Below are 27,402 nucleotides of genomic sequence, written 5' to 3'. Positions count from 1 at the left end.
GGGGTTAGAGAGGGAAAGGGGTTAGAGAGGGAAAGGGGTTAGAGAGGGAAAGGGGTTAGAGAGGGAAAGGGGTTAGAGAGGGAAAGGGGTTAGAGAGGGAAAGGGGTTAGAGAGGGAAAGGGGTTAGAGAGGGGAAGGGGTTAGAGAGGGGAAGGGGTTAGAGAGGGAGGGAGGCTGGAGTATACTCAAAGCTGGAATGTTTTAAAGGTGTCTCTAGGAAATTAATCAGGGTTGAAATTGTTTATTTTTATTTATGGTCTATCTTGTATGCACTACATTGTATGTACTGTGTATTGTATGATGAATAAATGAATTCCTTTGAATGTTGCATGGTGGGAAACTTGAGCTGCACGTACAGGGTATTGAATTGTCGTAATCGGAAACATTTCATACATGAAATGAAATTGAAATAGAGATTCATTTATAGTTTTTTTTTTTTTAACTTGTTGAAACGCCAACGAGTTTCCTTTCTTCAACTTGTTAATGGTTTTTAACAAAGAGGTATTATCAGTAATTGTCATAATAAATGTAGAAGGAAAAAAAAGGGAAATTTTAAATAAATATCTGCTTATTCATGTCGACAGATCAGTGGTTTTTGAAAAAGTACCATTAGCTGAAATTTTGATGTTAATATCCCTTTTATAATGTACGTCCTGCTTCAATGAAAATTCAATGTGATTAAGGTTTTTTTTTATTTATAATACATATCTGTACTAAAGTGACTTTTTCAATGTATGAGACTATCAGCACAGTCAGCTGTGCATGTAAATTACTATTTGTAGTATGGTTGGCTATAACAGTATAGTCATGGTGTGGTGTCCCTGGCAAAAAACTGCTATCTTGTTTTCTTTCGCCGTGGTTGACCGTGCTACTTATTATTACACAGGGAAATAGACAACTAGTCGACCACTCCAATGGCAAACTTAGTAGAAGAGTAGCCAATCAATTCAATTCAATTTATTTCTTCCTTCAAGTCACCAGTGCCTATAGACGATATACATTAAATGGTTGACTGTGCCAATAGCCACATTTTTTTCTAAAAAATGTTTACAATGTGCACAGCTATAGTATATACTTTAAATCGTGTATTTCTTTTTTAAATTGATAGACATAATTGATTAATTATCATTTGCATTAATTATAAATTTCCAATACTCATCGAGTATAAGGATTGGAATAAAGTTATTGAACTGTAAAAATACCATATAGTAGAAAGTCTCCAATTAAAGAGGAACCCTTGGAACCCTCTTAATAAGTAGATAGATAGGGGTAGAGAGATATTATAATTTACAAATGACTATTTACAAAGCATTCAATATTAGTAGATAGATCTAGATGGATTAGATCTATCACTCAACAATTTGATATTCACATCAACGGACTGTACAATAGTTGTGTCTATCAAAATAGGGTTTAAACATACTATTTAAATCAACACTTTTATTTATATATACATTCAACACAAAGTAAATATGAATAGCTAGCTGATGTTCTATTTGCATTCTTTTAGGCAATTGTACAAATATTGAAATTCAATGCGGCGATGGAAGCTGTGTGGCTGATGACAGAAGATGTGACTTTATTGATGACTGTTTACATGGGACAGATGAGGCTGACTGCGGTAAGACTGTCTGTGCATCATATTAGACATGTAATTATGTCTAGTGTAAATACAGCACAGTAGAACCCTTTCCTTGGGACATCCCTATGCTAAGGATATTTATTTATTTATTTTTATTTTATTTTATTTTATGTCTTTAGGCAATGTGGCCAAGGATTACCAATAGTGAATTAATCACTGTCCTATCAGATAGGTGGTAATCCCCCTGATACAGAGGCTATTGTGTGAACCAGTTCACCGGGATAACCCCTACTCTTTTTTCGAATAATGAACTGGGTTCTTTAAAGTACACACAGGTTATAACTGTGTACACTGGACCTACGGTTTATAGTCCTTATCCGAGAAGACTTCTGTTTAAGGAGACACCTCTGTTAAGGGGACACCTCTGTTAATGAAACACCTATTAAGGGACAGTACCTCTGTTTAGGGGACATCTCTATTAAGTAGACACCTCTGTTAGGGCAACAAATCTGTTAAGGGAACACCTCTGTAATAATGAAACACCAATTAAGGGACAGTACCTCTGTTTTGGAGACATCTCTATTAAGTAGACACCTCTGTTAGGGCAACAAATCTGTTAAGGGGACACCTCTGTATAGTTAGGGAAACCTCTGTATAGTTAGGGAAACCTCTGTATAGTTGGAGAAACCACTGTTTATTGGGGGACACCTCTGTTAGGGCAATATCTCTGTTAAGGTGACACCTCTGTTAAGGGGACACCTATTAAGGGAAATCCTCTGTTAAGGGGACATCTCTGTTAATGGAACACCTCTGTTAAGGAGAATAATCAGAATAATTTTATTAATCTCCAAAGGAGAAATGCATTTGCTTAGAGTTAAAACAATTAAAATATTAAAATATGTATATATATATAAAAATATCAATATCAGAAGCTTTATACTGTATAGAAATGATTATAATAAAGGTCCATATATATACCTCTATTAAGGGAACACATTTTAAGGGGACGCTTACACTGTTTTAAAACTATGCCCATCTCATAAATACATAGTTCAACAATAATTATACATGAGAATATAAAAATTCAAGTCAAGTAAATATAATATAAAGATTATAGAAAATACAAATTATATTTGTTTTCATTTCAAATCTATATATAAATACAGTACTTGACAGATTCAGGACGACCCAATTAATCCTTACACAGAAGAATCAGTTTCCATTATCCTTATATAGAAATTTAATAATAAATGAAATTGAAGATAATGATAGTAGATTTGATAGATTAGAGAAAAATGAATTCATTATTTCAGTTTCCTTAGAAAGATTATAAAAAATGAAAGAGGATTATTATTTAATAATTCAATTTATCATTTTTATTAAAAAATAAATCACTGGCAGTTATTACATCTTATCTGTATCTTGTTTTAAATAAGTTGAAAAATGATTTATTGTTTTTTTTAAGCATGTTCTTGACGATCAAGACTGGAAAATACGTAATATTATGCTTGTAAATTTTAATTTACTTTTTCATTTATAGGGTTGTGTGTATGCAGTTTTGCCATTCAAAGTTAACACATACAATACCTATATATTATTTTAATTTTTTTATTATTAATTTAAGGATGTTTATTATTAATATTAATTTATTCATCCCTATAGGGCAATTACAAATAAACAAAATTTATTGACAAAAATCAAAATTGACATTTTGAAATAATCATAGGGCCATTTTAAAGTGCAGTAGCATTTTGTAATTAAAAATCAGATGTTTTTCCTTTAATGCCTTAACTGTCTATTGGCCCAGTTTCTCCTGTATTTGCTGCTCGCTGTATAAATAAAATGACAATTGTGTCAATTACTGCGTCGTTAGTTCAACTAAAGAAGCAAATTATACAAAACCCGAAGATCTTCTTAATAGGACTTTAATGCTCAAAATAAACAGACAAATTGCAAATTATTAAGGAAGAATATTGCGTTGTTTTTCTAACGTCTTATTTGCGTGGGAATCTTTAATACCAGCGTAATACAGATATTAAAACATTCATCATCTTTTTAAAAATCAATATTTATTCAAGCTGTAAAATAAATTTGTAGGAGGAATGAGAATGAGATGAAGATTAAAAGGGTCAGTAACCTTTATATTTATCATTAACCTGACATAAAAATGAATTTCTGTATAAAGTATTTTATATATACTGTATGTGACGTTTTGTAAAAAATAATGCAATATAAATAACTTTAAAAACATTAAACCAGGTAATTTCTGGTCTTAAATGCGTGTTCTATTAAGGTTAATTATGATAAAAAGAGAAAAAAAATGCACTACCTAAGTATTGTAGCTCTCGTCGAAAGTTTCTCTTGTAGACATTTCTACAATGCCTAGCTTAGTTAGGCTTAGTTTTGTAGGCCTAGCTGGTAAAGAGCGGTAGCATATGAACATATTACGCTAACTAAGCCTGACGTTGTTTCGTTGCTGAATTAATTGTCTTTCCTTTTTGGCAGAATCCATTAATACAAATTGGAGAAAACCTGTTTTTTTTTCGCTAAAAGTTATTTGTTTACCCTTTCATGCGATCCTGGGTGCAACGCATCACAATATGAAAATATCAATCCGTGTGCGATATATGTTGGGATTTATAGCGGGCCATTTAAATTATTAGAATCAACTTATTTTTCACACTTTTATCGCAACAGATCCATATACAGTAGAATTAATTTTTACATTAAATGTAGTGTGTGACCTTAACTCTTAACTTAGTTTAAAAAAACGTAGGTCTAGTGTCTTTCATTTATAACTAGATCATACAATAAGTAATCAGTAAATATAGCCTAATGTATAAACTATAAGACAAATCAATAATTACCATCAATAGACGAAATATAATAATAACACAGTTTGATCCCTGAAGGCTAAGCTTGCTGGGCTGCTGGTAATGAGCTGAGAATGTATATATTGGTTGGGAAGAGAATCATTTAAATGTTAGGTGGACAACGGTGCATTTGGGAATATTAAAGTGGGGCTCATTTAAGGATTTAGAAATAATTTCAATTTCTTTTAATGGGTATTGTATGAATCATTATGAAAAATATAGTAGAACAGAATTTCTGAGAAGTAAAAGTGAGTGTTACAAACATCTGTGTACAATAGTTCATTTACAAAAATCAGGTAATTTTGGTTGACTAACCATGGAAGTAAACCTCTCAATTGGGACAGCCTTATGTCAATTCATTAAAGATCTATTTTCCCCAAAAATCATTAAAAAAAAGATATTAATAAAATCAGACTTTAAATAGGCCATTTTGCAGTTTTAATAAGTATTTTTTGCTTTAAATTACATTTTTTTCTAGTAATTTTTTTAGGAATACTACGGTCAACTCATATTTAAGAGACACATCCCTATTAAGGGGACATTTTTTGGGTCCCTAAGGTAGCCCCTTAATAAGGGGCTCTACTGTTTTTATCTACTCTACTTTTATTTTATCATTCAAAATCACAATGGAGATGGCTGCCATGTATGTTATCAATATGAAATCATCATAGTTTATCCATTTGTAAAATGTAAAATTGAATTGCTAGTGTCACAATAATTTAATAAGGCTTATTCAGATTATTTGAGCAGGGTCATTATATTTTAAAATGTTGCATTTTATGCATTAATCAACTCCATCTGGGATAGCAATCCAAGATGGAATTAAATTGTCAGATGTGATATGAATTGAAAAAGTATAGATTTTATAATTTTAATGATGTTAAACTGTGCTATTTAAATAAATAAAAAATTAAAATATATTCTGTTCAGCTCCTGTGCCCCGAGTATTATATTAATTGTGATGGTCTCCTATACTTTCCACAACTAAATAGAATCTTCTTTTGAAAAAAATGGAAAAAAAAACGTAATCTAGATTGTTGAAATTGTAATTATTCTAATTAAGGGTTTTAAAAATGTTGTTATTAAGGATTCTAAAGATGTATTGTCTTCCAAAAACATGAAAAGTGATTTTGAATAAGCCATTTTGTAGTTTTAATAAAGTTCACTTATAAAAAGAAAAAAAAAATGGTTAAATTCAACCAAAACCCATTGGTTGGCAGCAAATTTAACTATTGTTTGCTTAAATTACAGTTTTTTCAGGTAAATTAAATAATTTTTTTTTAAAGGAACTTCAAAATGGCATATACAACAGAAAAATCTGCAACAAAATATTTGTTCATGGGGACAATATATCTTTGACTGATTTTAGTAGTATAGATAGCAGAACATATGGAGCGGCCTTTTCTCACTTCCCAGAACTCATCTTCACAAATTAATTTATTACCGTATATAACCAAGTATAGTCTGGGCCTGTGTATGAAGTTTTGGAAAAATTAGTAGATGGGATTATACTAAATTAGGGGGTGGGATTAGATTAATTTAAGAGGTGGGATTATACATGGATTGCATTAAAAATAGAATTCACCTACTTTTCCAAATTTAGCTTAAATTAGATAGAAATGATAGAAATAAACTCAAGCAATGGGATTATACATGGATCGTATAATTATGGTCATTTGGAGTTTCTCTATGACTGTAAATCTATTATTTATATTTAAGAAATATTTATTTGTATAACTATAATGTATTGATATTTTTCTATGTTATTGTTTTGATGTTTTTGTGTACTTTTTTTACTGATTTTATGTAAATGCAATACTTTCAGCTTCTGCTGCTTTTTCTATATGTATGTTTTTTTTATACCGAAATAAATAAATAAATAAAGTTGTTCACTCAAGACCTAAATGCATCAACGGAATTCTAAAAATTGAGGGTGGGAGGCTGGGGACAGAATGGTAAATGTTTGCCCTAAGGGGTGCAATATCATTGTGAGATTTCTAACAAATTGGAAATGGTACAGTGTGTGTGGGATTGATTAGATGTCACTGTTTCATTTATGTGACACTTAGCGTTCTCGTTATTGTGATTTTTGACAATTCTACATTCAATGACATTTAATTAATGAATGATTTCTGGTCATAGTTTGTTTTTGTTAAAGCTACAGTCACAGAAATCTGAAAGCTATATTGTGTTTTTTAGGCACACACATGTTTTTTCACACACATACGGAATGTATAAAATCTGAAATGAGTTTATATTAGTGTCAACGGTTCTATTCTTAAACACATACTGTAAATGATGGCTCAGTGTATGGATTGTAGAAAATCCCAAATGAGTTTAGTGTGAATGGTTCTCTATTCTTAAACACTATCCAAGTTGCTCATATTATGTTACAGTGTGAAAATAGCTTTAAAGTGCCATGCTATAATATTATGATTTTTTTAGTTCTGTGTTCACGCACAAATGTGTTGTATAAATCCAAAATGAGTTTAGTGTGAATGGTTCTACCCTATTCTTAAACACTATCCAAGTTGCTCATAATGGTGGCTCAGTGTGAACATAGCTTTAAAGTGCCATGTTATGTTATGATTTTTAGTGCTGTGTTCACAGATAAATGGATTGTATAAAATCCAAAATGAGTAACAGTTATATTCTTAAACACTATTCAAATTTTTCATTATTTTAATCATGGCTCAGTGTGAACATAGATTAAGTGCCATGCTGTATTATGATTTTTTGTACAAACACACATATTATTGTACACAATCCCACATGAGTTAGTGTGAACACAACCCCAATTTTGTTTTCATGATTTTTTTTTTTACCCTCACACAGTGTGAATATAACTTAAGTGCCAGATTTTTACTCTTGATATAATGCTAATATCTCTATGAAGAACACTCTCGTACTATAAGTTTTAAACATTGTCTGTTTTTTTTTTAAGGTGTTGTTTGCGGTTTCGAGACACCATGCGGATGGGATACATCAGTCAGTGAAGGGGCAATAGGTTGGACGTTGGATTCTGCACAACTAAGACAAGGTATAGTACAGAATACATCCTTTTAAGTACCTACTTTCTAGCTAAACACATAAACACTAGGAAATACAAACATTAATCAATGCATACATTTACACACTGGTAATAATAATAATAATGGTTTGTTTAAAAGCTTTTCAATTTTTTGCTGTGTGTAAACGTCTTTAAGAGGAATTACACATGGTAGCAACATATGCTAGCTGAATTGAAAAGGAATCAATCAATCAAATATAGGTTATGTACAGAACCGTATCCGGATATTCACCCCCTGGACATTTACCCCCCGGAAAACTACCCCCCGGACAACCACCACCTGGACCACTACCCCCTTAGGACAACTACCCCTTTAGGACAACTACCCCCCGGACAACTACCCCCTTAGGACAACTACCCCCTTAGGACAACTACCCCCTGGACAACTACCCCCCGGACAATTACCCCCTAGGAACAATTACCCCCCGGACAATTACCCCCCGGACAATTACCCCCTCCTCCCCGGGTAATTACCCCGCGGACAACTACCTCTGACACAATACTCCCCGTAGGACAACTACTTCCTGGACAATACTCCGAGGGCAAATAATCTTTTAGGACAACTACCTCCGTAGGACAACTAACCCCTGGACAACATTTCATTTGTTTGTTTTCATTTTACAACCCGGATTATACAATATATTTATATACATGATAAAAAAAAACAATAATAGCTCAGTACCACCAGTAACCCGTATCACTGTAATTCCTTTTTGGTTAATCGTATCAAATTAGAAATTATATTATCATAATCTTATTACCCCGCGGACAACTGCCTCTGACACAATACTCCCCGTAGGACAACTACCTCCTGGACCTGGACAATACTCCGAGGGCAAATAATCTTTTAGGACAACTACCTCCGTAGGACAACTAACCCCTGGACAACTACCACCCAGAAAACTATCCCTTTAGAACAACTACCCCCCGGACGGACAACTAACACCCAGACCATTCAACAACCTGACCTCTGCAACAGCGTATAATAGGAATTAATAACTATATTTTAATTCTTACTTTGACGAATTACTATTCATTATTGTAAACAAAAGTAAAAGATTGAACATAAATATAGCCTGGTATAAACTGAAGATTGTCACATGATCATAGGATAGTCGAACGTATTATATAGTACTCCCTGTATTTACTGTAAAAACTGGGTTCGCTAATAATAATAATAATTTTTGCGTCAGGACAATGCTTCGATAACCACTGGTCTTAAAAGAATTAATTTTTGTCTCAAATTTGTCATTTGTATTTTTGTACACTTGAAGAATAATATCACTTTTGATATTTGACCTCAATGTTCACTCACCGAATAAACGGCGATCTTTAAATAAATTCCCCTCAAATAAACGGTGACCATGTCACTCTCATGACACATCATATGGAATAATCGGCGTCTATTTCCATTAGATTATACCCCCTCCCATTGAATAAACAACTTTCTTCCAATAAATGTCCACCTAAAAACCACCTAAACAATAAACAGCCCAGGCCGTTTTTTTCAATAAATACGGTACTTTAAATCTAGCAAATCTAGGGCCTAGCGTGCTGTTAAACAGAATAATCGGTTAAAAACGGGTGTTTCGAAACTAGAGACCCGAGACCAGAGACCATGAGACCCGAGACCCAATACGAAAAGGGAGACCTAAATATACGAAAAGGGAGACCCACGTACGAAAAGGGAGACCCCACTATACGAAAAGGGAGACCCCACTATACGAAAAGGGAGACCCTAATATACGAAAAGGGAGACCTAAATATACGAAAAGGGAGACCAAATATACGAAAAGGGAGACCCAAATATACGAAATGGGAGACCCAAATATACGAAAAAAGAGACCAGAACGAAAAGGGAGACCCTAATATACGAAAAGGGAGACCCAAATATAGGTCTCCCTTTTCGTATTGGGTCGTGTGAGGTCTCTGGTCTCGGGTCTCTAGTTTCGAAACACCCGTTAAAAACAGATGATTTCATTTTTACAGAAACCGGTCCTATATATTTGTCTACTTTTAGATTGGGGGGGGGGGGGGGTAGTTGACCGGGGGGTAGTTGACCGGGGGTAGTTGACCGGGGGGTAGTTGTCCTAAGGGGGTAGTTGTCCTAAGGGGGTAGTTGTCCGGGGGGTTGTTATCCTAAGGGGGTAGTTGTCCTAAGGGGGTAGTTGTCCGGGGGGTAATTGTCCGGGGGGTAGTTGTCCGGGGGGTAGTTGTCCTAAGGGGGTAGTTGTCCGGGTGGTAAACATCCGGGGGGTAACTGTCTAGGGGGTAGGTGTCCTAGAACCGTACAGAACATCATCAGAAGGAAAAAGGAACTCTGAATAAGCAAAGAAGAGAGGTATCCAAAACTATACTTAGTGAAAATTTGCCCAGTTCTTGTGACTCCCACCTACTGTACACAGTAGACTATATTTTATATTTGAGTCATTTTATCGTATTGTTTAGACAGCGTGTGGGCTAGCCACATCTACATCAAACTTGCCCAAGGGCTATTGAAAACATTAAATCCTTGTATAATAATATTATTTAATATTCACGTACATGGAATGATCATGTTTAATTTAAATTTATTATTTTTCTTTTAGTAGACATACTCTGATGTCTTTATGATTTTTATATAATGCTATTTATTCTAAATTGGTTTAAAAACATTTTTGTTCAGATCTTTTCAATCTGCTTCTTCTCATCAGCTCGTACCAAACATTTAAGAAAGATTTTCTATAAAATTTCAAGATCGTAGCCAGGAGGAGGCCGATCCCTTTTTCCCTCCTGACCCATTCCATAATACAGACCAGTAGCGAAAGTGATGTTAAATAGGTATAATTAATGTGGATAATGATCGATTTGTTTTTTGGTTGAAAAAGCGAACCGACTACCAAAATACTGGCCACTGGCCTGAATTCATTTGCTGGTCTTTTAATTAATTGACCGTTTGATTATTTTCCTCCCATCATCTTTGATTAATCACGATTAATTAAATTAATATAGAATATACTATTAATTATCTGCTACTGTAGCATCGGTTTGCTTACAATGTTTAAGTAATTTAATTATATTTTCCATCAACACAGAATTTTACATATATGTAAATGGATCCCAAGAACCAAGTGGAACGGTTTCTGAACTATCGCAAGGGTTTCGCAATAGTGCACGGCCATGCACGCTGCATTTCGATTTCTTCATGAATGCTACGGAGGACGATAGCTTGTCGGTTGTTATCGTTTACAAAGGAACGGAGTACACTGTTTGGACGAAAGCTGGGACAGATCCAAATGACTCGTAAGTGAAATGTAAAAAATGATATATAAATATACAAAATGACAATCTAAAAAGATTCTTTATACAATAAAACCTCTATTAAGGGGACACCTTCAGAACCAGATAAAGTGGTCCCTCAATAGTTGTGTCCCCTGAATAGGGGTTGGACATAGTTTTAAAACATATTTCTCCTTGTTTGCTTCACGGTGTGTCCCATAAAAATAGGTATACCCTAAAGCAGGAGTTCTATTAAATGATTCTTATTACACATTCATTAAAAAAAAATATAATAATAACAATATTTTGAGAATGTTCTGCAATGGAAACAGCAGAGTAATTAAACACACACTACACGTATTTGCTAAACGAACATTTCTATGTGGCAAAAGCTTTTGCTGTCCTATTTATCTCTGCATTCTCTCATCACATAGAACAGTTTTAGATCTTAGTCTCCCATTCAACTCATAAACCAACATTCTATTTCTCTGCATAACTTTAGTGCTCTTAAGTGTCTTTAATATATGCGCCAATTTCAATTTGTAATCAATTTTAATGAACATCCAAATTACACTTTATACATTAGTATACAAGACGCAAACAAACAATAGTTAATTTCTGAAGTGTAAGCGACTTAGGAAAAGTATTATTAGTGTAAAATAGTGAGTGGTTATTAAGTAGACTGGAGGTCTGTAATACTATTTCTGCCTCATTTCAAATGATTTTATTGTTAATTTTGTTTGGTTCCCATAGGAGATGCAACACAAAAATGTAACGCAATGTAAGTGATTTGACCAATCACAAGCAATGGATTATTCAAACTGTCGCTAATCATTGGTCAACTCGCTTGTGTCTATATTTGCGTACATGAAAAAAAAAAGTGAACAAGATACAAGAAATTCTATATATACAAATAAATGTTCGATTTATTGAAAATATCTTATATCTAACTAACAAATAACAACAAAATGACAGCATAAAAAGCACAATTTTCAAAATTAATTGTAAAAAATGCATAAAATATATCTTATACTAGTTGCAAACCAATATTATTGGGTTAATACTTTATTAATATTTAAATGTTGTTAAATTTTGTGCTGTATTTAATGGAAAGTTGTTAGATGTTGTTGTTAAAATACATAAACCTATCTTTAATGATCCCAGACATTCAACGATGCGTGCAGTTGAGACTAGCGTATTTCATTTACTAAAGTCCCATGGTAATTTAGCCGCCAAATTGTTGGGCCTTAATGATTCAATTTTGTAATTCAATTAAAAGTGTTAAAAGCCTTTTTTCTGTTATGGAAATCATACTGTTAACATAATCTTGTATTGTCCTCTGTGGATTTAGCTGTGTAGAGGAAGATAGTGCTTTCCAGACACTAGCTGAAGTTACCAGTAAAAAATGATCATTTCCATAGAAAAGTTTTCCTTAAAGATGTATTGTCTCCCAAAAACATGAAAAATGGAGATTAATTAAAAAAAAAAGACTTTAAATAGACCATTTTGTAGTTTTAATAAAGTTATTCACTTCTGTAATTTTAACCAAAAACCATTGTCTGACAGAGTAAGTATTTTTCGCTTTTTACATTTTTTTTCATGTATATATATTTTTTTAAATCTAGTTTTTGGTCAAAGTGAATAACTGTTATTGGACATTAAAATGCCGTATTTAACAAAAAATGTTTTTTAGGAAGACAATACATTTTTAATAGTTGCCCCTTATTCATTTCATGGGAAAGTGTCCCCTGAATGGGGGTGTCACATAAGGGGTGTACTTTCTAGAACTCTACTTAAAAGCAGTTCAGACTCTGGTCAAGCATTCCAATAAATTGTTATTAAAAAACCAAACAAAACATATCTGTCAGTCAGGCGTCAAAATTGTAACCTATTAAGAAATGGTATTTAACAAAAAGTACAGCCATATAAACCTTAAATAAATTTAACTAAACTGCACATTTTCGTATGGTTAAATTGTTCCCAGTGCTCGCATTTAGTTCTATATGATTGATAGGTGTTTTATGAATAATTCTATATTATTCCTGCATATTATTTTTGTATTATCATTGAAATCTAATAATAGAACTATTACATAATTACTGAACACTTTCAGAATGCTTGAGGGACATTTATTACATTGTGTTTAACTTTGTGAAACCGCTTTAATGAATGAACTATTCAATCCCTGTCCGCTAAAATAAATGGCTATTGCCAAAAAGTTTATGGTGTGCTGTATTTCAATGATTTGTTGTCACATTGTAGTCTGGTAGAAGTTACTGGCAACATTACTGTAGTGAAAACATTTTCCTCTGGTTTCACATATAAACATTACTGTATATTATAGTACAGTAATACCAATCCAGAATTCAAACGTCGGTTTTGTAGCTGAAATGGTTCAGAGACTAAATAAACAGTTATACAATTTGTTTTTCTATTTTCAATTTTCAAACAATAGGCATTTAGGTACTGTACTTCCAAATTTAACCAATACTGTATAATTATAACCTTTATTATATACTTATTTACAGTTGGCATGGTGATGTTCTAAATATAGGTCAACTAGAAGGTACTTTCCGGATAATTTTTCGGGCACGAACAACTGGGACAAAACCAGGAATTATCGGCGTAGATAATATCAGCTTGAGAGATTGTAGCCCAGGTAAGTTGATGAAAATGATCATGAATTATTTATACGTGCATTAAACATTGACAGGTAAGAAGAGGTAATTTGTTCCACTGCTCGTGTTGTCAATTATTAGTCAGCGTGTGACACATATTTATAGCAACTTTCAAATGAGATATTAAGTAGGTAGTTCTGTGCGTATCTTGACCTAATGTATATATGTTTCACAATGATAAACTGCTTGTGGAATAGACTAGTTGATTGCTAATACTCCGTCGATTTACACTAACAGAAATAAAAATCAAATCAAACCAATTGTTTAGCCCTTTTTAACTTGCGATTCTTACCTTCCTGAGGACCAATTTAATTTTTTTATTTTATTTAACCTTATTTATAAAGGATGACCCTAAACAGCTTATGCTGACAATCAAGGGGCCCTCTTGATGAGGTAACAGTGGCTGTGTGTATACTAGTACACCGGGGTAACCCCCTACTCGTCTCAAAAGATGTACTAGGTTCTTTAAAGTGCACATGAGCCAGATGTGTACACTGGACCTACGGTTTATAGTCCTTATCTGAGATTACTAGTTCTACCACTATGGTACCACTGGAGCAAGTGAGGCTTGAACCCTTGCCGATATTATGGCTAGGTATTACGGTTCCACTGTCTTAACTGCTTGGGCACTCACTCACTCAAAATCACAATGTGGTTGCTGCAGGTTGCATAACTGCAAGTGTATTATAGTCAAGTGTTCAATACATACATACTGTATATATTCTAGCCAGCTGGTAAGGAATACTGTATTTGCTAATGAGGTCATTAAACTCTTTCATAAATTCACATTGCACGGTAATACAAGCGATTATGGCATTTGAATCTGGACGTTTTCCGATAGCAAATGTCATCATCGCGTATAATGTTGTTTTGTAAGACATTTGAGAATGTCATTCTGGGCAAACATGTCTTGGTTCTATTTACTGCAGTAGATTGTTATTGGAGCCAATGTACTTGCAATATTAACAGGAAAGTGCTCCTTGAGGTATTATAAACATGAATATTTATCTACATAGCATTTATCTTTGGACAAAATTTGCTAGGTTAATGTAGTCTGTGAACCCTTATTAAAGGAACAACTTTGAAGTTGTTTAAATGTGTCGTAGGGTCCCTCAAAAGAGCAGTTTTTATTTTATTACTGAGAGGGCTACCCTACCCTACTAAAAGAAAACAAAATAAATAAATTATTAAACTTCGCCACACAGTGTCCCCTTAATAGGGGTTGGCAAAAGTGCTTTAAACATATTGCCGCTCTCAACCGGCAACCAAGCACGTTTGATTTCATGGTGGGATTTCGGTGGAAAACAGAATTATGGGAAGGGCATTTACTTAGTTTGCGTTGCGATGCGACGCTATTTTGAAACATGCTGTATTGCATACACAACATACCTCTACTGCATATCAATCATGTATTTGTTAGTAACAACACATTTATATATTTTTTAAAAATTAGAAGAAATGAAACTTGGTTTGCTTTACACTATTGTATTTTCATGAAATGACTTATTAACTTTAATATGACAAGGGTCATTACAACTAGGTTGTAATTAGGAAACGTATATAAGTACCTTAATGTAACCAATTTAAATTTTAAATCTATTGCAATTTATAAATTACTCCTGAGGGGAAAATATTGTTAACTTGCTAGTGAGATAGTTAGAACTGTTTGTCTCCAATGGGAAATGTCGAGATGGTGTGAAACTCTAAGATGGGTTAATCTTTGACAAGAAGAGTTTTAAATTGCTGATATTTAAAAAAATATTGAGTTTCATATAGAATATATTATAATATGCAAAAAGTCAGTGGGAAGTTTCTTCATAACCTCATTTTTACAGTATTTATTAGTTTATTTAAAAATGGAATTTATGAACAAAGTTGAGAATATTTAGCAATAAAATATATGGTTCTAAGGAATATCTTGTTTTTCTAATAATGATAAATCATCAAAATCAAAGTTTACATACAGGAAAACATTTAATTGTTATGTATTTTATAATTTATCATAAATTGTAACCTATACTGTAGATGGAGATTCAGTTAAATATTTGTAAAATGAAAAAAAACACATTTTGGCACACATGGCGTGTCATACGTATTAGGTAGAATCTACTGTAGTACCTAAAAAGAACTAAAGCAAGGTATATAAAAATGTTTCTATAGAATAAAAAATTTTTTATTAATTAATTTATTGACTTTAAAGATAATATTTAATTTCATACATATTTTATTTTTTTCCATTTTAGATCCTGACAATACGATAGAAGAATGCGGTACAACACAGATGACATGCATGAACCTTCAGTGTGTCAGCGCCAACAGAGTTTGCGACTTTCACAACGACTGTTTACTTGGGGAAGATGAGAACACAAGTGTATGTGGTATGTGTGTCTGTCTGTCAATTTTGAACCTTAATTCATTAAGCTCTGTCACACAAAAATATTGTGTCCAAATATGGTAGTGATATGCACAAATATAGTAGTGATATGACATCATCATGTCCATATATAGGATATATAGGAGAGGATATAGTTACATTTTTTTGTCTCATAAAGTTTGATAGTGTAGATAGAGCTTTAGACACTTAATATTTGACGGTGTGTTTGTGAGAATTAACCTGAAAAAATATAGTTATTACTACAAGCAATTGTATATATTTTTACTAGCCTGAACAAATTAAACACTTAATTTTGATAATAGAAACAGTATCAAGGCTAATTAGTATTGTGTGACTCTTAATAGTAATTAGCTGATTAATTATTAACGAGAAGTCAACGAGATAATTACGCTTTAAATAATCATTTGTTTGATAACTTCAGCCAAAATCTTTTTTCTGATTGATTGGACTTGATTTAAAGCGAGAAAAATGACAATGATAAAAGGAAATTATGAATAATAAATTCTTTTGTTTAATTTTAATACATTTTGCATTAATATTTTTATTTTACCTTTAATAAAAAATGTGACTAATTAAAACCATTTATATATACTTTTGCATCCTTTAAAAAAAAATATAAACAATTATTAATTCATAGTTGTTTATTATAGTTTTTGGTTGTTTTTTTTCACTTAGAAGAACTTATTTAAAGTATTGTTCTTATTTATTTCAGTCATCACCATATTTATTGTTTGTCTTATCGAGTTCAGACTTAAAGGGCAGGTGCGGGCAAAAAATTTCTATTGATCATACATTCCAATAATTATCGATCTATAGTTTCCCCTATGTTTCATAATTTTTGGGATTTTATTTGTGTTTACACAAGCTTTTTGAAAATTACCACTTTCTTATCAGTGGGGGGATAGTTCAAATTACACAGTAAAATCTCTATTCTTTTGTACACAAATTTTGAAAATAGAGAGGCATTTTAAAAAGCTATGAAAAATAAACGGTGTGGTAAAAAATGTTATCAGATGACTAAATATAGGTAATTGAATTTTACATTTCTGGTATTTTTATTCAACTTTAGAATTTCATTTTCATGCTATAGCAAAAATTATCCACCGTATATCCACCATCTTTTTCACCTTCTAGGGAGTCACCAGACATGTTATTACATTATGTTAACTACCTATCTACTGAAAAAAAGTCTTCCTAGTTTTTTTGGCAGAATTTTGCCAAATTTTGTATTTGACCATAATAGGGGAAATTCATGTTTTTTCGTCTTGATTTCTGTTACAAATATTAGATTTATGTACAATTAACCAGATATTATGTTTAAAATTCATGCCTGTACCTGAGCTTTAAAGCCATTATGGCTTTAATTGTAATCTCCAAACCTTGAAAATATAGAGGCAAGCTATTATGATGATGATACACAGTATGCAATTTATTTGTCTATAATGAATAAAATATAAAATTATTTAAACATATTATTCTTGTATAGGAGTGATGCCAGAAGGGTCGCGCTGTAACTTTGAGGATGGATTGTGCGGATGGTGGGATATCGTGGGTGAGGACCACTTCAATTGGACACGGCATAAGGGTAAAACACCAACAAAAAATACAGGGCCGAAAGTTGACCATACACTAGGAACCAAATCAGGTATCGTAATTATTTTCTAATTGAGGTTGATTGGTTAATTTTGTATCATGCATTATATTGTCCCATTTCAATGATTTAAGAGTCTATTGCACTGTCAGATTTTGTACTTGGTCTGACATGAATATTGCGCAAAAGGAAACCTACATGTAGAGTGTGCCATCTATAACTGCTCCACAGCAAAACGTTTAGGGTGGCCTAGCCTTCATTAATTGAATAAAAGAACAAATAGTAGGTGTGTTGTAAAATAAATGATAAATGTTTTGTATTCGTTAAATCGGGAGAATATTTTCATTCGTTAAATGCCTAACACTAAACAGTCAATCTTTCAACTCATGAAAATATTTTCCCAATTCAACTCGTAAACATTTATTGAATATAACATTACATAGGATGGCATAGAAGGGGCAATAAAACATTATGTTTAATACATTTTTTTGTACATGTGCTTTCAGGGTATTACATATATACTGAAGTATCTGATAAGACTATACTATTAGGACATAATGCTTATATCCGTAGTCCATGGTTACCTCCGCCACCTCCTGAAGTTGGTAATGCGACTTCACCTTTCTATCGCATGTGTCAGGTAAGAAGACAATACAGTAAGAAATATATTAAGGGGACACCTTCTGGGGCCAATACTGTGTCCTCTTAATATGGTTGTCCCCATATTGCCATTGTCTGGATAAGGATGTCACACAGGATGCAATCTAACAACATGACACTGAGCTCGCCTTGCCAAGATAGGAACTCGTACCAGTCCTCTGATCTTATGTCTGGCTGCAACAAATACCAACAGTACTGTATAAACATATTCTTTGCGGCGAGTGGTGTCTATAAGAGGCATAGAACAACTGATCATGTTGCAGCCATAGATAAACCCTTTGATCTCCTGAGCTCAGCATCCTGTTTGATTTCCTTGGTTCTACAGTATTATATTATTTTAAGCGTTTTGTAAGCTAACTGTAAACAGATTCTTGCTTGTTTCACTTCACATTATGTAACATAGGTTATTATTTTTATATCCAGTTCCCTTTTCATTAAACTAATTTACGCAATGAGTCCTGTGTGTTTCCAACTTACATTTGGGACAATCCTATAATATAGTAAACAATATATGGTAGTACACGTTAACTATTAATGAATCACTTGACTGTAGGAAGGGTGATACGTGATTGAAAGTGAATGACTGAAAGGAAATAAGGACTTTGCTACTTCGTGCCGGGTCACTGAATTGACCTGTGTTGGTGGACATTTGAGATAAACGTATTACATTTTTTGACAACTGATTTTTATTTTTAATGATATAACTATGTTTTTTTTTAAAAAAACTAGTGTAGATATTTTACATTTTAGAATATTAAACTTATAACATATTAATTGAGGCTTGTAATATTAAATTTAAAATTATTAAATCAGCATCTTCATTTTGTTGACTGTTTGTCTTCACACGATAGTAATAACATTAAATAATTTATTTTAGATTTTTGCAAGTTTTATATTTCTTATACTTTATTGAATATGTTAAAATGACACAATTAAATTTGAATACAGGGGAAAATCCTTCTTTGGGACACACTTAAATAGGAGACACCCTATTAAAGAGACACCCTATTAAGAGACACTTTTCTGTCAAACAAGGGCAATATAACAAGGGCAATATAACAAGGGCAATATAACAAGGGCAATATATGTTTTAACACTATGGTCATCTCATTTTCAGGGAAAATTGTATTAATATTCCTATGAAACGAATAATATAATATTTGTTCATAATTTATTCTATGGCGAACCATATTAAGGTGTCCCTTCATATAAAGGAAAAAAAAAAAAATATGTGTTTCTGTGGGGTTTTGTTGTTTATATATTTTCTTAAAGAATAATAATATTAAACTTGGAGTAAAAAAGTGGAGAGCATAGTTAAATTTAGGATTCTGATTTATATTTATCTTTTTTTTTTTTTTGAAGATCCGTTTTTATCATCACCTTTATGGTATACATTCGGCTACTGTGAAGTTGTATGTTTACTTCAATGATACCAGGAATACAATTAGCCAATTGTTTTCAGACTCTACCTCATCCACCGAGGTTCCATGGACACTTGAAGAAGTCTATCTACCATACACAGATGTAAAGTATGTCATTTGAATTTTGTTATTCAATACTGGGCGACCTCTTTAGTCAACGAGTGGTCTCCCAGAATGCCCAGTTATGATCAGTGGCTGTAATGTACTACTGTAGTACACCCCCCCCCCCCCCACTTGTCTCGGAAGATGTACTAGGTTCTTTAAAGTGCACATGAGCTAGATGTGTACACTGGACCTACGGTGTATTAGTCCATATCCAAAAAAAAACTCGTTCTGTCACCAGAACCATGGAGTGAGTGAGGCTCGAAACCCTTCCCGATGTATGGCTACTTAATTACATTTCCACTGTCTTAACCGCTCGGCCACTTATTTGCTTAATAATAAATACTTATAATAGTTGTAATAATAATAATGATAAATACTTTATTTTAACACAGAAAAGCTTGTATCAACTCAATACAAAGGTGTTCTTCTACAAGGCCGTGATCAACTTAATACATTTCTTTTGTTTTGTATGATTTGTATATGGATGTACTATCTGAAATAAAGGAAATGAATCAATGAAATAAAAATAAATAAATAAAAAAAGCAAAAAAACAAAAGAGAGAAATAAATATAAACACAAGCATTAATTACATTTACAAAATAAAATTACACTAATAATTAAATTATTATTATTTTGTGACATTTTGCATTTGTTTTCTAGACTATTCCATAATCTAGCACCACGATAAGAAAAACTTTTTTTATATATTCCATTTTGGGTTTATTCATTTTTAATACATCTTTTGATCTTGTACAAAGATTAACTGGAAAACAGAATATGTATATGTGTCATTTCTATCCATTGTGTAGGTTGAACACCTTTAGGGCACAATTTTTTTAGAACCAAGCAATATGATATAATTAATAGTAGATATATTCTATTTCAGCTATTATTTGCAATTTGAGGCTACAAAAGGACGTAGTTATAGAGGGGATGCGGCACTGGACGATATATCATTGAGTCGGGAATGCTTCACGTTGGACCATCTGAAGCAGACGACGACGACAGTTGTTCCATTATCAAGTGTTACTATGGTAACGGACATGATAAGTACTCTTGAAAGTACGCAAACTAGCAACATTGAAGGTGAGTTTTTTTGTTTTTTTTTGCTCGATTTTGTCTCGTTTTGGTTGAATTAAATTTTATTTTGATTACTATTCAAGAATACTAATCCAGTCATATCTTAAATTATGAGATCTCAATTTCTTCTAAAGAAGTCATGATTGAGTGACTCATGTACATTGAGACTATCTCTGGTCTGGTGGTTAAGATACTTGACCTGTCATCAAGAGGTAGCTGGTTCAAATCCTGCTAGAGATTTTATCTTGATAGTTTTTAAATGGATTTTATGATCCAAATGTCCTTAAATTTGTTATACTTTACCATTTATTTATGAATATATTTTTTATCATTTTTTTTTTGTCCAGGTTCGACATGGTTTTCTACTCAACGCACTCAACAACAGACATATCCAGGTACAAGTAGTACCAAATTCGAGTTCAACACTTGTGGGGTTAAAGGCCGCAACGGACCTAAACAATTGCATTGTGATCGTGCTTATCAGTAAGTTATTGGACCTGGGGAAAAAAAGGTTGTTTCGTTTTGATAATATTTCCTTAACTTCAATATGATGCATGAAGAGAAAAGGAAGAGTAGCATTCCTACTGCAGAATACAAATATTGTATCAATCATGGTTCTAATGGACTCGTCATTGGCGTTGTCCAATAGGTGCTTGCCCACTAGACCAGTCAACCAATTGTTTTACTAGCCGAAATTCAATTTTACTATATCTCAAACCAGTAAATAAAGATCAAAACAAATTTCCCATTATTTCATTTATGAAACAACTTAATAAAAAAATATATGCATTTTTTTTAATGCCTTTTCCTGACATATTAGTTAGAAAATGTCAAAGGTCAGAATGAGATCAATACATCATTTTCATGGAATCAATATTTTTCTTGAATCACCTTAATAACAGTAAGCCTTTGTATACAACAGGCAGGTATACACATAAATAGATTACGTTGCCTGAGGGTCCATGGGAAATGTAATATGTGGGCTTAAACAATCTTGGCCCGCAGATGTAGCGGATGTTTGACGCCAACATTAATCTCTGTACTCTTGCGATACAAAAAAAATTCATTATCAAAGTATATTTTGAGTGTATAAAGAATTGCCTACTTGTTCTAAATAACATTATGCCTCATTTATAAGGCTTACAATTTTTTTGCTGTTAAATTAGAAATATCATAGAGAAGCAGATGGGAAAATGCTTTTTTTTCCACAAAATGTTGACACAATGTATTATTTGGGACACGCCCTATTAAGGAGCCACTTTCCTGTGAATCAAACGAGGGGCAATATATGTTTTATAATGCATGGCCAACCCCTCTAATGGAAGGTGTCCCCTTAATAGAGGTCCTACTATACCTTACCACTGACTTAAATTAATAAAATTACTCAGAAACTGGGAAGTTAAGTACTCAATACACAATATTGCGGGCACATGTTGATATTTCACCCCATGTTAAAAAGAATACGGATTTTTCTTTTTTTTATTTGTTAAGTTATTAATGAACTGATTTTCTTGAATTTAAATAGTCACGTTCTCTGTAAGAATATACCTATCTACACCAAAATATTCAGAATGATAACTTGAAAATTTTAGGCGCTATCATGCTAACAAACAAACAGATAAAGCAAGTACATATACCTGTACTTGTACTGGTAACAATTGTTGGTCGGGTTATATTTGACCCCATTTTATAATGACAAAGTACTTTAAGGGAGGTTTGTTATTTATTTTTTTGCGAATTCAACGATAATTTAACATTTTCAGCATAGACAATTTTAAATCTGCATATTTTGTTGTTTGATTTCAGTTTTAATTGTCGGAAAGGTTGTCAGAAAGGTTTTAACCTATCACTCGAATGCGATACTCAAAATAAAATTAGTGCAGTCTTAGTAGTCAAGAAAATTGGTTTTTATGCTTAATTGCATTGGTTAATAGCATGGATATTTGAACTCATTTGACCTTTTTTTGAGTAATCTTATTTTTTATGGCTCTCTAAAGGTTGTGTTTTATGTTCATTATAATCTTCATATAATAACCAATACAATTATTAAACGGATTATTACAATATAATTAGTGATATCCTTTTTTTATTTTTTTAAAAAACATGTACATGATAATTAGTGATCTTTTTTTATCTTTTCGATAGACATTCAAATGTGTCCGTTCAAGTGGTGGAATCGGGCGAGGGTGTTATTCCTGGAGTTCAGATGTGGACTGTCCCAGTAACCAGGCTTTACAGGTATATTATTGTTTGTCTACACTATCAAACTAGTTTGACAAAAAAAGTGTCATATGCTCAAATATGGTAGTGATATGACATCATCATGTCCATATGGGGACATCACATTTTTTTGTCGCATAAAGTTATATAAGACAGTAAAACAGAGGAGGGAAATATATAATTAATTAATATTATATAATATAATACACTATGTCCAACCTCTATTCAAGGGACACCGTTATTCAGGGGAATGCCCCTATTAAGGAGGTATACTTTGTTGGCTCCCATACCATTGATAAACAACCTATTGTCTTTGTAGAATTGCAGCTAAAGGTGCTAGTGGAGGGCGTGGCATTGAAAGTTCCCAGGATTCCGTTGGAGCTGTTGTCGTGGGAACATTCAACCTAACAAAAGGGGATGTACTTTACATTCTTGTTGGGCAAGAAGGGGAATCTGCCTGTGACGAGGTTAGCCAACAATTTTTTTATAAATTTAAATTGTTAGCGCAAGTCGGCATAAAGCTGTGTCCACACTGAACCTGCAATGTTTCATAACTCATAGGCTTTCAACCAGACCAAATTAAGGCTCAGTGTGATCATAGCTTTATCTTTTTATGATTGATTGATTGAATTTATTCGGTTCATACATAGAATACATTTTAAAACAGACAAATTACAAAAACATCAAATTCAAAGACAACTCCAGAAAAATACAAAAAACAGAAGGCGTCAAACAATGGAAACAGAACAAAATGAACCAAGGATAATTAGATAAAGTTTCACATTTTCAGTGTAACTTATTTCCATCTAAGTCCTTATGTACATTTAGCTGAGACAAAATTTAGACGTCTTAAATTATATTTATTTTAGCAATGTTCCATATGTTACATAACTACCAGGCTTTCACCGGACCCAATTGAGGCTCAGTGTGAACATAGATTTAGCTTTTTTTATGTCACAGATAAACTACCAAGCGTTAAAAAATTAATCATAATATGCATGCAATGCTAGCCTTGAGCACTAGCCTTAAAAATCACAAAACATCACCGCCACAAATTCCATTAGATTTAATTAATAATTCTGTAATCAAGACAACTAATGAAATGTAATTTTGCGTGTATTGACCTTGGCTGGTCCCTTGGGCTATAAATGTTTTGTGTTGGAAAACAAAAGATACAGCCAATAGAACTGTTACTTAATTAGTTAGCAGATTCTAAGATTTGGATTAAAAATATATTGTACTTTGTCATGATGTTTAATTGCATGACGGCACGCCAAAGGTGTCAAAATCTGTGCATTCTTACAAACCAATTTTTTTTAAAAAGATAATTACCAGTGTTTTTATCCACCCAATGCTATCATAGCAGCAATTTGTTAATAAGCATATTAGCAGGTTAAAGCATTAATGCTCAGGGGATATTCCAGGTCATTAAGAAAAGGTCATTTCCTCTCCCACACTAGGGATACCTCATTGGTTTCTATGCTAAATGGTGAAAATAACCTTTTTTTTTGCTTTAAAGGATCACAAACTTTTAGCTCCTCATTGTGAAGGACTTGATGACAAAACTCGGGCAGATTATGGCCCAGGCGGAAGGCATGCTGGAGGAGGGGGAGGAGGAGGTGGCGCATCATACGTTGCCATGGTAATTATTATTAACTTTGTTACATTGTTTAGAAAAAAACCCATATATTTAGTTTGTTTGTAAATTGCTAAATACCCTGAGAAGATTAAACTGTGCAAAAAAGTTTATGGCTGTTTGTAAAGCCTTGTCTGCACTATCAAACTTTATGTGACAAAAAAGTGTGATGTACCCAAATATGATAGTGATATGCCCAAATATAGTAGTGATATGACATCATCATATATATATGGGCACATCACATTTTTTGTCACACAAATTTTGATAGTGTATACAGAGCTTAATTCTTGGCTACTTGACTGGTTCAGTCACTTGACTGGTTTGACAACTTGACTGGCTTGGTTACTTAACTAGCTCTTTTCTTTTGTAGTTTAATGAGACATCTGGTGAGTGGTATCCACTGTTGGTAGCAGGAGGTGGAGGTGGTTTAGCCTTGTCAGAGCGGGTGTCTCAGAATGGAAAAAATGGTCAAATTGGAGATCAGGGATCTGGATCCAATGGCTTGATGAACCTTAATGAAACTAATACTCCTGGTAAGGACTCTTACTTTTATTATTTATAATTATATTATGTTAGCGCTGTTTGAAAGCAGGTTTGTAAACAAGCAGCTGACCAGGAGCTCATGCCTTTTGACACACTCTGATCATCGTGTGAAAACCAGATTGATTTCAAACAGGTTGATCACAGGCCTAAATACTGTATATGCACATGATTCCCAGATTCTCCACATACTATCTATTTCCAAAGTATCATAGGAATATTTGGTAATACAGCATCCCATTTATGTCACATGTGGTGCCTGTATCATGTAAGGTTAGGTTAGGGGTTAGTATGGATTTATTACTGCTAGATACATGTGAAAGAAATGGTATATTGTATTACCAAATATTCATATGATACTTTGGAAATATAGATACAGTACTTAGAATCGGCTGATATGTATTAAATATGGATCCATTTTAAAAAGATATTTATTAAAGTGTCAATGCTTTCAAACAGGATCTGGTGGCGGTTGGAAAGATAACACAAGTTATCTAACATCAGGGAAGTCGTTCTTCCAGGGTGCCATTGGAGGCACGGTGTGCCATGCTGGTTTTGAAGACAATCAATGGCGTACAAGTGGTGGATTTGGTGGGGGTGGGGGACCATGTGTCTCTGGAGGAGGTGGAGGTGGCTATACAGGTATGGGATTAATTTCTGGGTTTCCCACCAGAGTGCCGAGGCTGTGCGTCTTGTAAGAAAGAAGGTTGAACATTTGTGATGCAGTAGAACCTCTATTAAGTGAACCCAACAAAGCATCTTATAAATAAATGTCCCTGAATAGGAGTTGCACTTGTGTTAAAACATATTCCTAGAATCTAGATAGAACCTTTAAAGGGGGCACCTTGAAAAAAAGGTATCCCTGTAATAGTTGTCCCAATATTGGCTGGCCATTGCTCTAAAGCATTTAGTAATGCCCTTCATTTGGTTCACAGAAAAGTACCCCTTTAATAGTGTCCCAAATGATGGCTTCTACTTTACTTTAGTACTGTGTATTTGGCTTTTGTGTCATGATACCCTGTCTGGACACCCCTCTATTAAAGTGGACACTTTCCTGTGAAAACAAATGAGAAGCAATATTATATGTTTTAGAGCAACGGCCAGCCACTATTGGGGTAACTTTACAGGGATACCTATTTTTTAAAGGTGGCCCTTTAAAGGTTCTATATCTACTTCAGAATTGTTGAAATAAAAAACCTCTGATCCAAACAATTGTCTTTTTTTAAAGGTGGTGATGCATCTTTGACAAAAGACATCAAAGCTTATGGATTTGGTGGGATGTCTTACACCAGCTCACAAGCAGTTCTTGTTTCGAAAGAGATAGGTAAGTCATCTTCGGTACTACATCAATTTTTATCATGTAAAAATCAATCGCAATTCAGTTTTACAGTGAAGATTATTTTTCATAAATATACCATTATGAATGAACATTAATTCTGGTATAAGATCAGAAGCAAATTGAAATTAGTTGAATGTTGTTTATGGTCAATTTTAATCATTTTGTTTTTGCAGCATCTGATGTCAGTGATGGCTATGTTCAAGTTTTTTCAACTGTGTCATGTGACTCTTTAGAAAATTTGTCACCTGACTTCTCTGAATGCTTAGGTAAAGTTTTACACCAAATAAAAATCACAGTATATCGATGATTCATTAACAATTGTCCCATCTTTCTTGTAAGAATATGCCTTATTATCAAAAGCTAATTAATAGTGCACGTTGTGAGTTGATCTATGGAGGTAATCCAAATTTTAATCAAAAAGTCAACATTTTCAAATAATTAAAAAAAAAAAATTATAATTACTTTTGTTTACACAAGGTAAGCCCAACCAGTTAAAAACTGATTTCCATTGGGGTCATGCATTGAGTTATAAACCAGAATCAATAATCCTTCCATCTTTCTAATTTTAAACATCTTTTTATTTTTCAGCTTCTCCAACTAACTTACCAATTGACGATTCAAATATTTCTGCAACTGTTGTTGTGGTGTCTATCGTTGCTATTCTGATGCTGTTTGTATTACTTCTGATATTATGTTGTGAGTATTTATTGCCTTATTTATTTATTTATTTATTGCCTTTACAGCCAAATGTCTGTCAATACTACAAAATGTGTTAATTTTTCCAATGTCTTTAAGAATAGCCAATTAGCTTATTCTAAAATAAATCTGTTTTGGAAACAGAATATGTATGCTTACTTTTAGTGTATTTCCACCCCCTATTTTAGGCTAAGTATGGACACAAGACTTTTATATATCCATTTTAGAAATTGTGCCTCCTTCATAATATTGTT

General features: G+C 33.0%; 1 protein-coding gene across 2 annotated transcripts in view; it reads left to right on the top strand.

The window, feature by feature from the left end:
* LOC140060842 (tyrosine-protein kinase receptor-like) overlaps positions 1-27,402 on the top strand; it is a 49,523-nt gene that overhangs the window by 13,573 nt on the left and 8,548 nt on the right. Inside the window, exons 2-19 of one of the 2 annotated variants that reach the window (XM_072107198.1) lie at positions 1,511-1,621; positions 7,400-7,495; positions 10,600-10,807; positions 13,312-13,442; positions 15,705-15,839; positions 17,343-17,501; positions 17,954-18,087; positions 19,470-19,636; positions 20,521-20,720; positions 21,062-21,197; positions 22,860-22,952; positions 23,254-23,401; positions 24,454-24,576; positions 24,944-25,106; positions 25,573-25,755; positions 26,342-26,437; positions 26,626-26,718; positions 27,041-27,148. In XM_072107198.1, the coding sequence (XP_071963299.1) occupies positions 1,511-1,621; positions 7,400-7,495; positions 10,600-10,807; positions 13,312-13,442; positions 15,705-15,839; positions 17,343-17,501; positions 17,954-18,087; positions 19,470-19,636; positions 20,521-20,720; positions 21,062-21,197; positions 22,860-22,952; positions 23,254-23,401; positions 24,454-24,576; positions 24,944-25,106; positions 25,573-25,755; positions 26,342-26,437; positions 26,626-26,718; positions 27,041-27,148 (2,484 nt within the window). The remainder of the gene's footprint in view (positions 1-1,510; positions 1,622-7,399; positions 7,496-10,599; positions 10,808-13,311; positions 13,443-15,704; positions 15,840-17,342; positions 17,502-17,953; positions 18,088-19,469; positions 19,637-20,520; positions 20,721-21,061; positions 21,198-22,859; positions 22,953-23,253; positions 23,402-24,453; positions 24,577-24,943; positions 25,107-25,572; positions 25,756-26,341; positions 26,438-26,625; positions 26,719-27,040; positions 27,149-27,402) is intronic. The other variant, XM_072107199.1, reaches the window with a different exon arrangement.

This window comes from Antedon mediterranea, chromosome 10 (genome assembly GCF_964355755.1).
Source record: "Antedon mediterranea chromosome 10, ecAntMedi1.1, whole genome shotgun sequence".
Lineage (NCBI taxonomy): Eukaryota > Metazoa > Echinodermata > Crinoidea > Comatulida > Antedonidae > Antedon > Antedon mediterranea.
The sequence above is the reverse complement of the archived record's forward strand: the minus strand, read 5'-3'. Positions and strand labels throughout refer to the sequence as shown.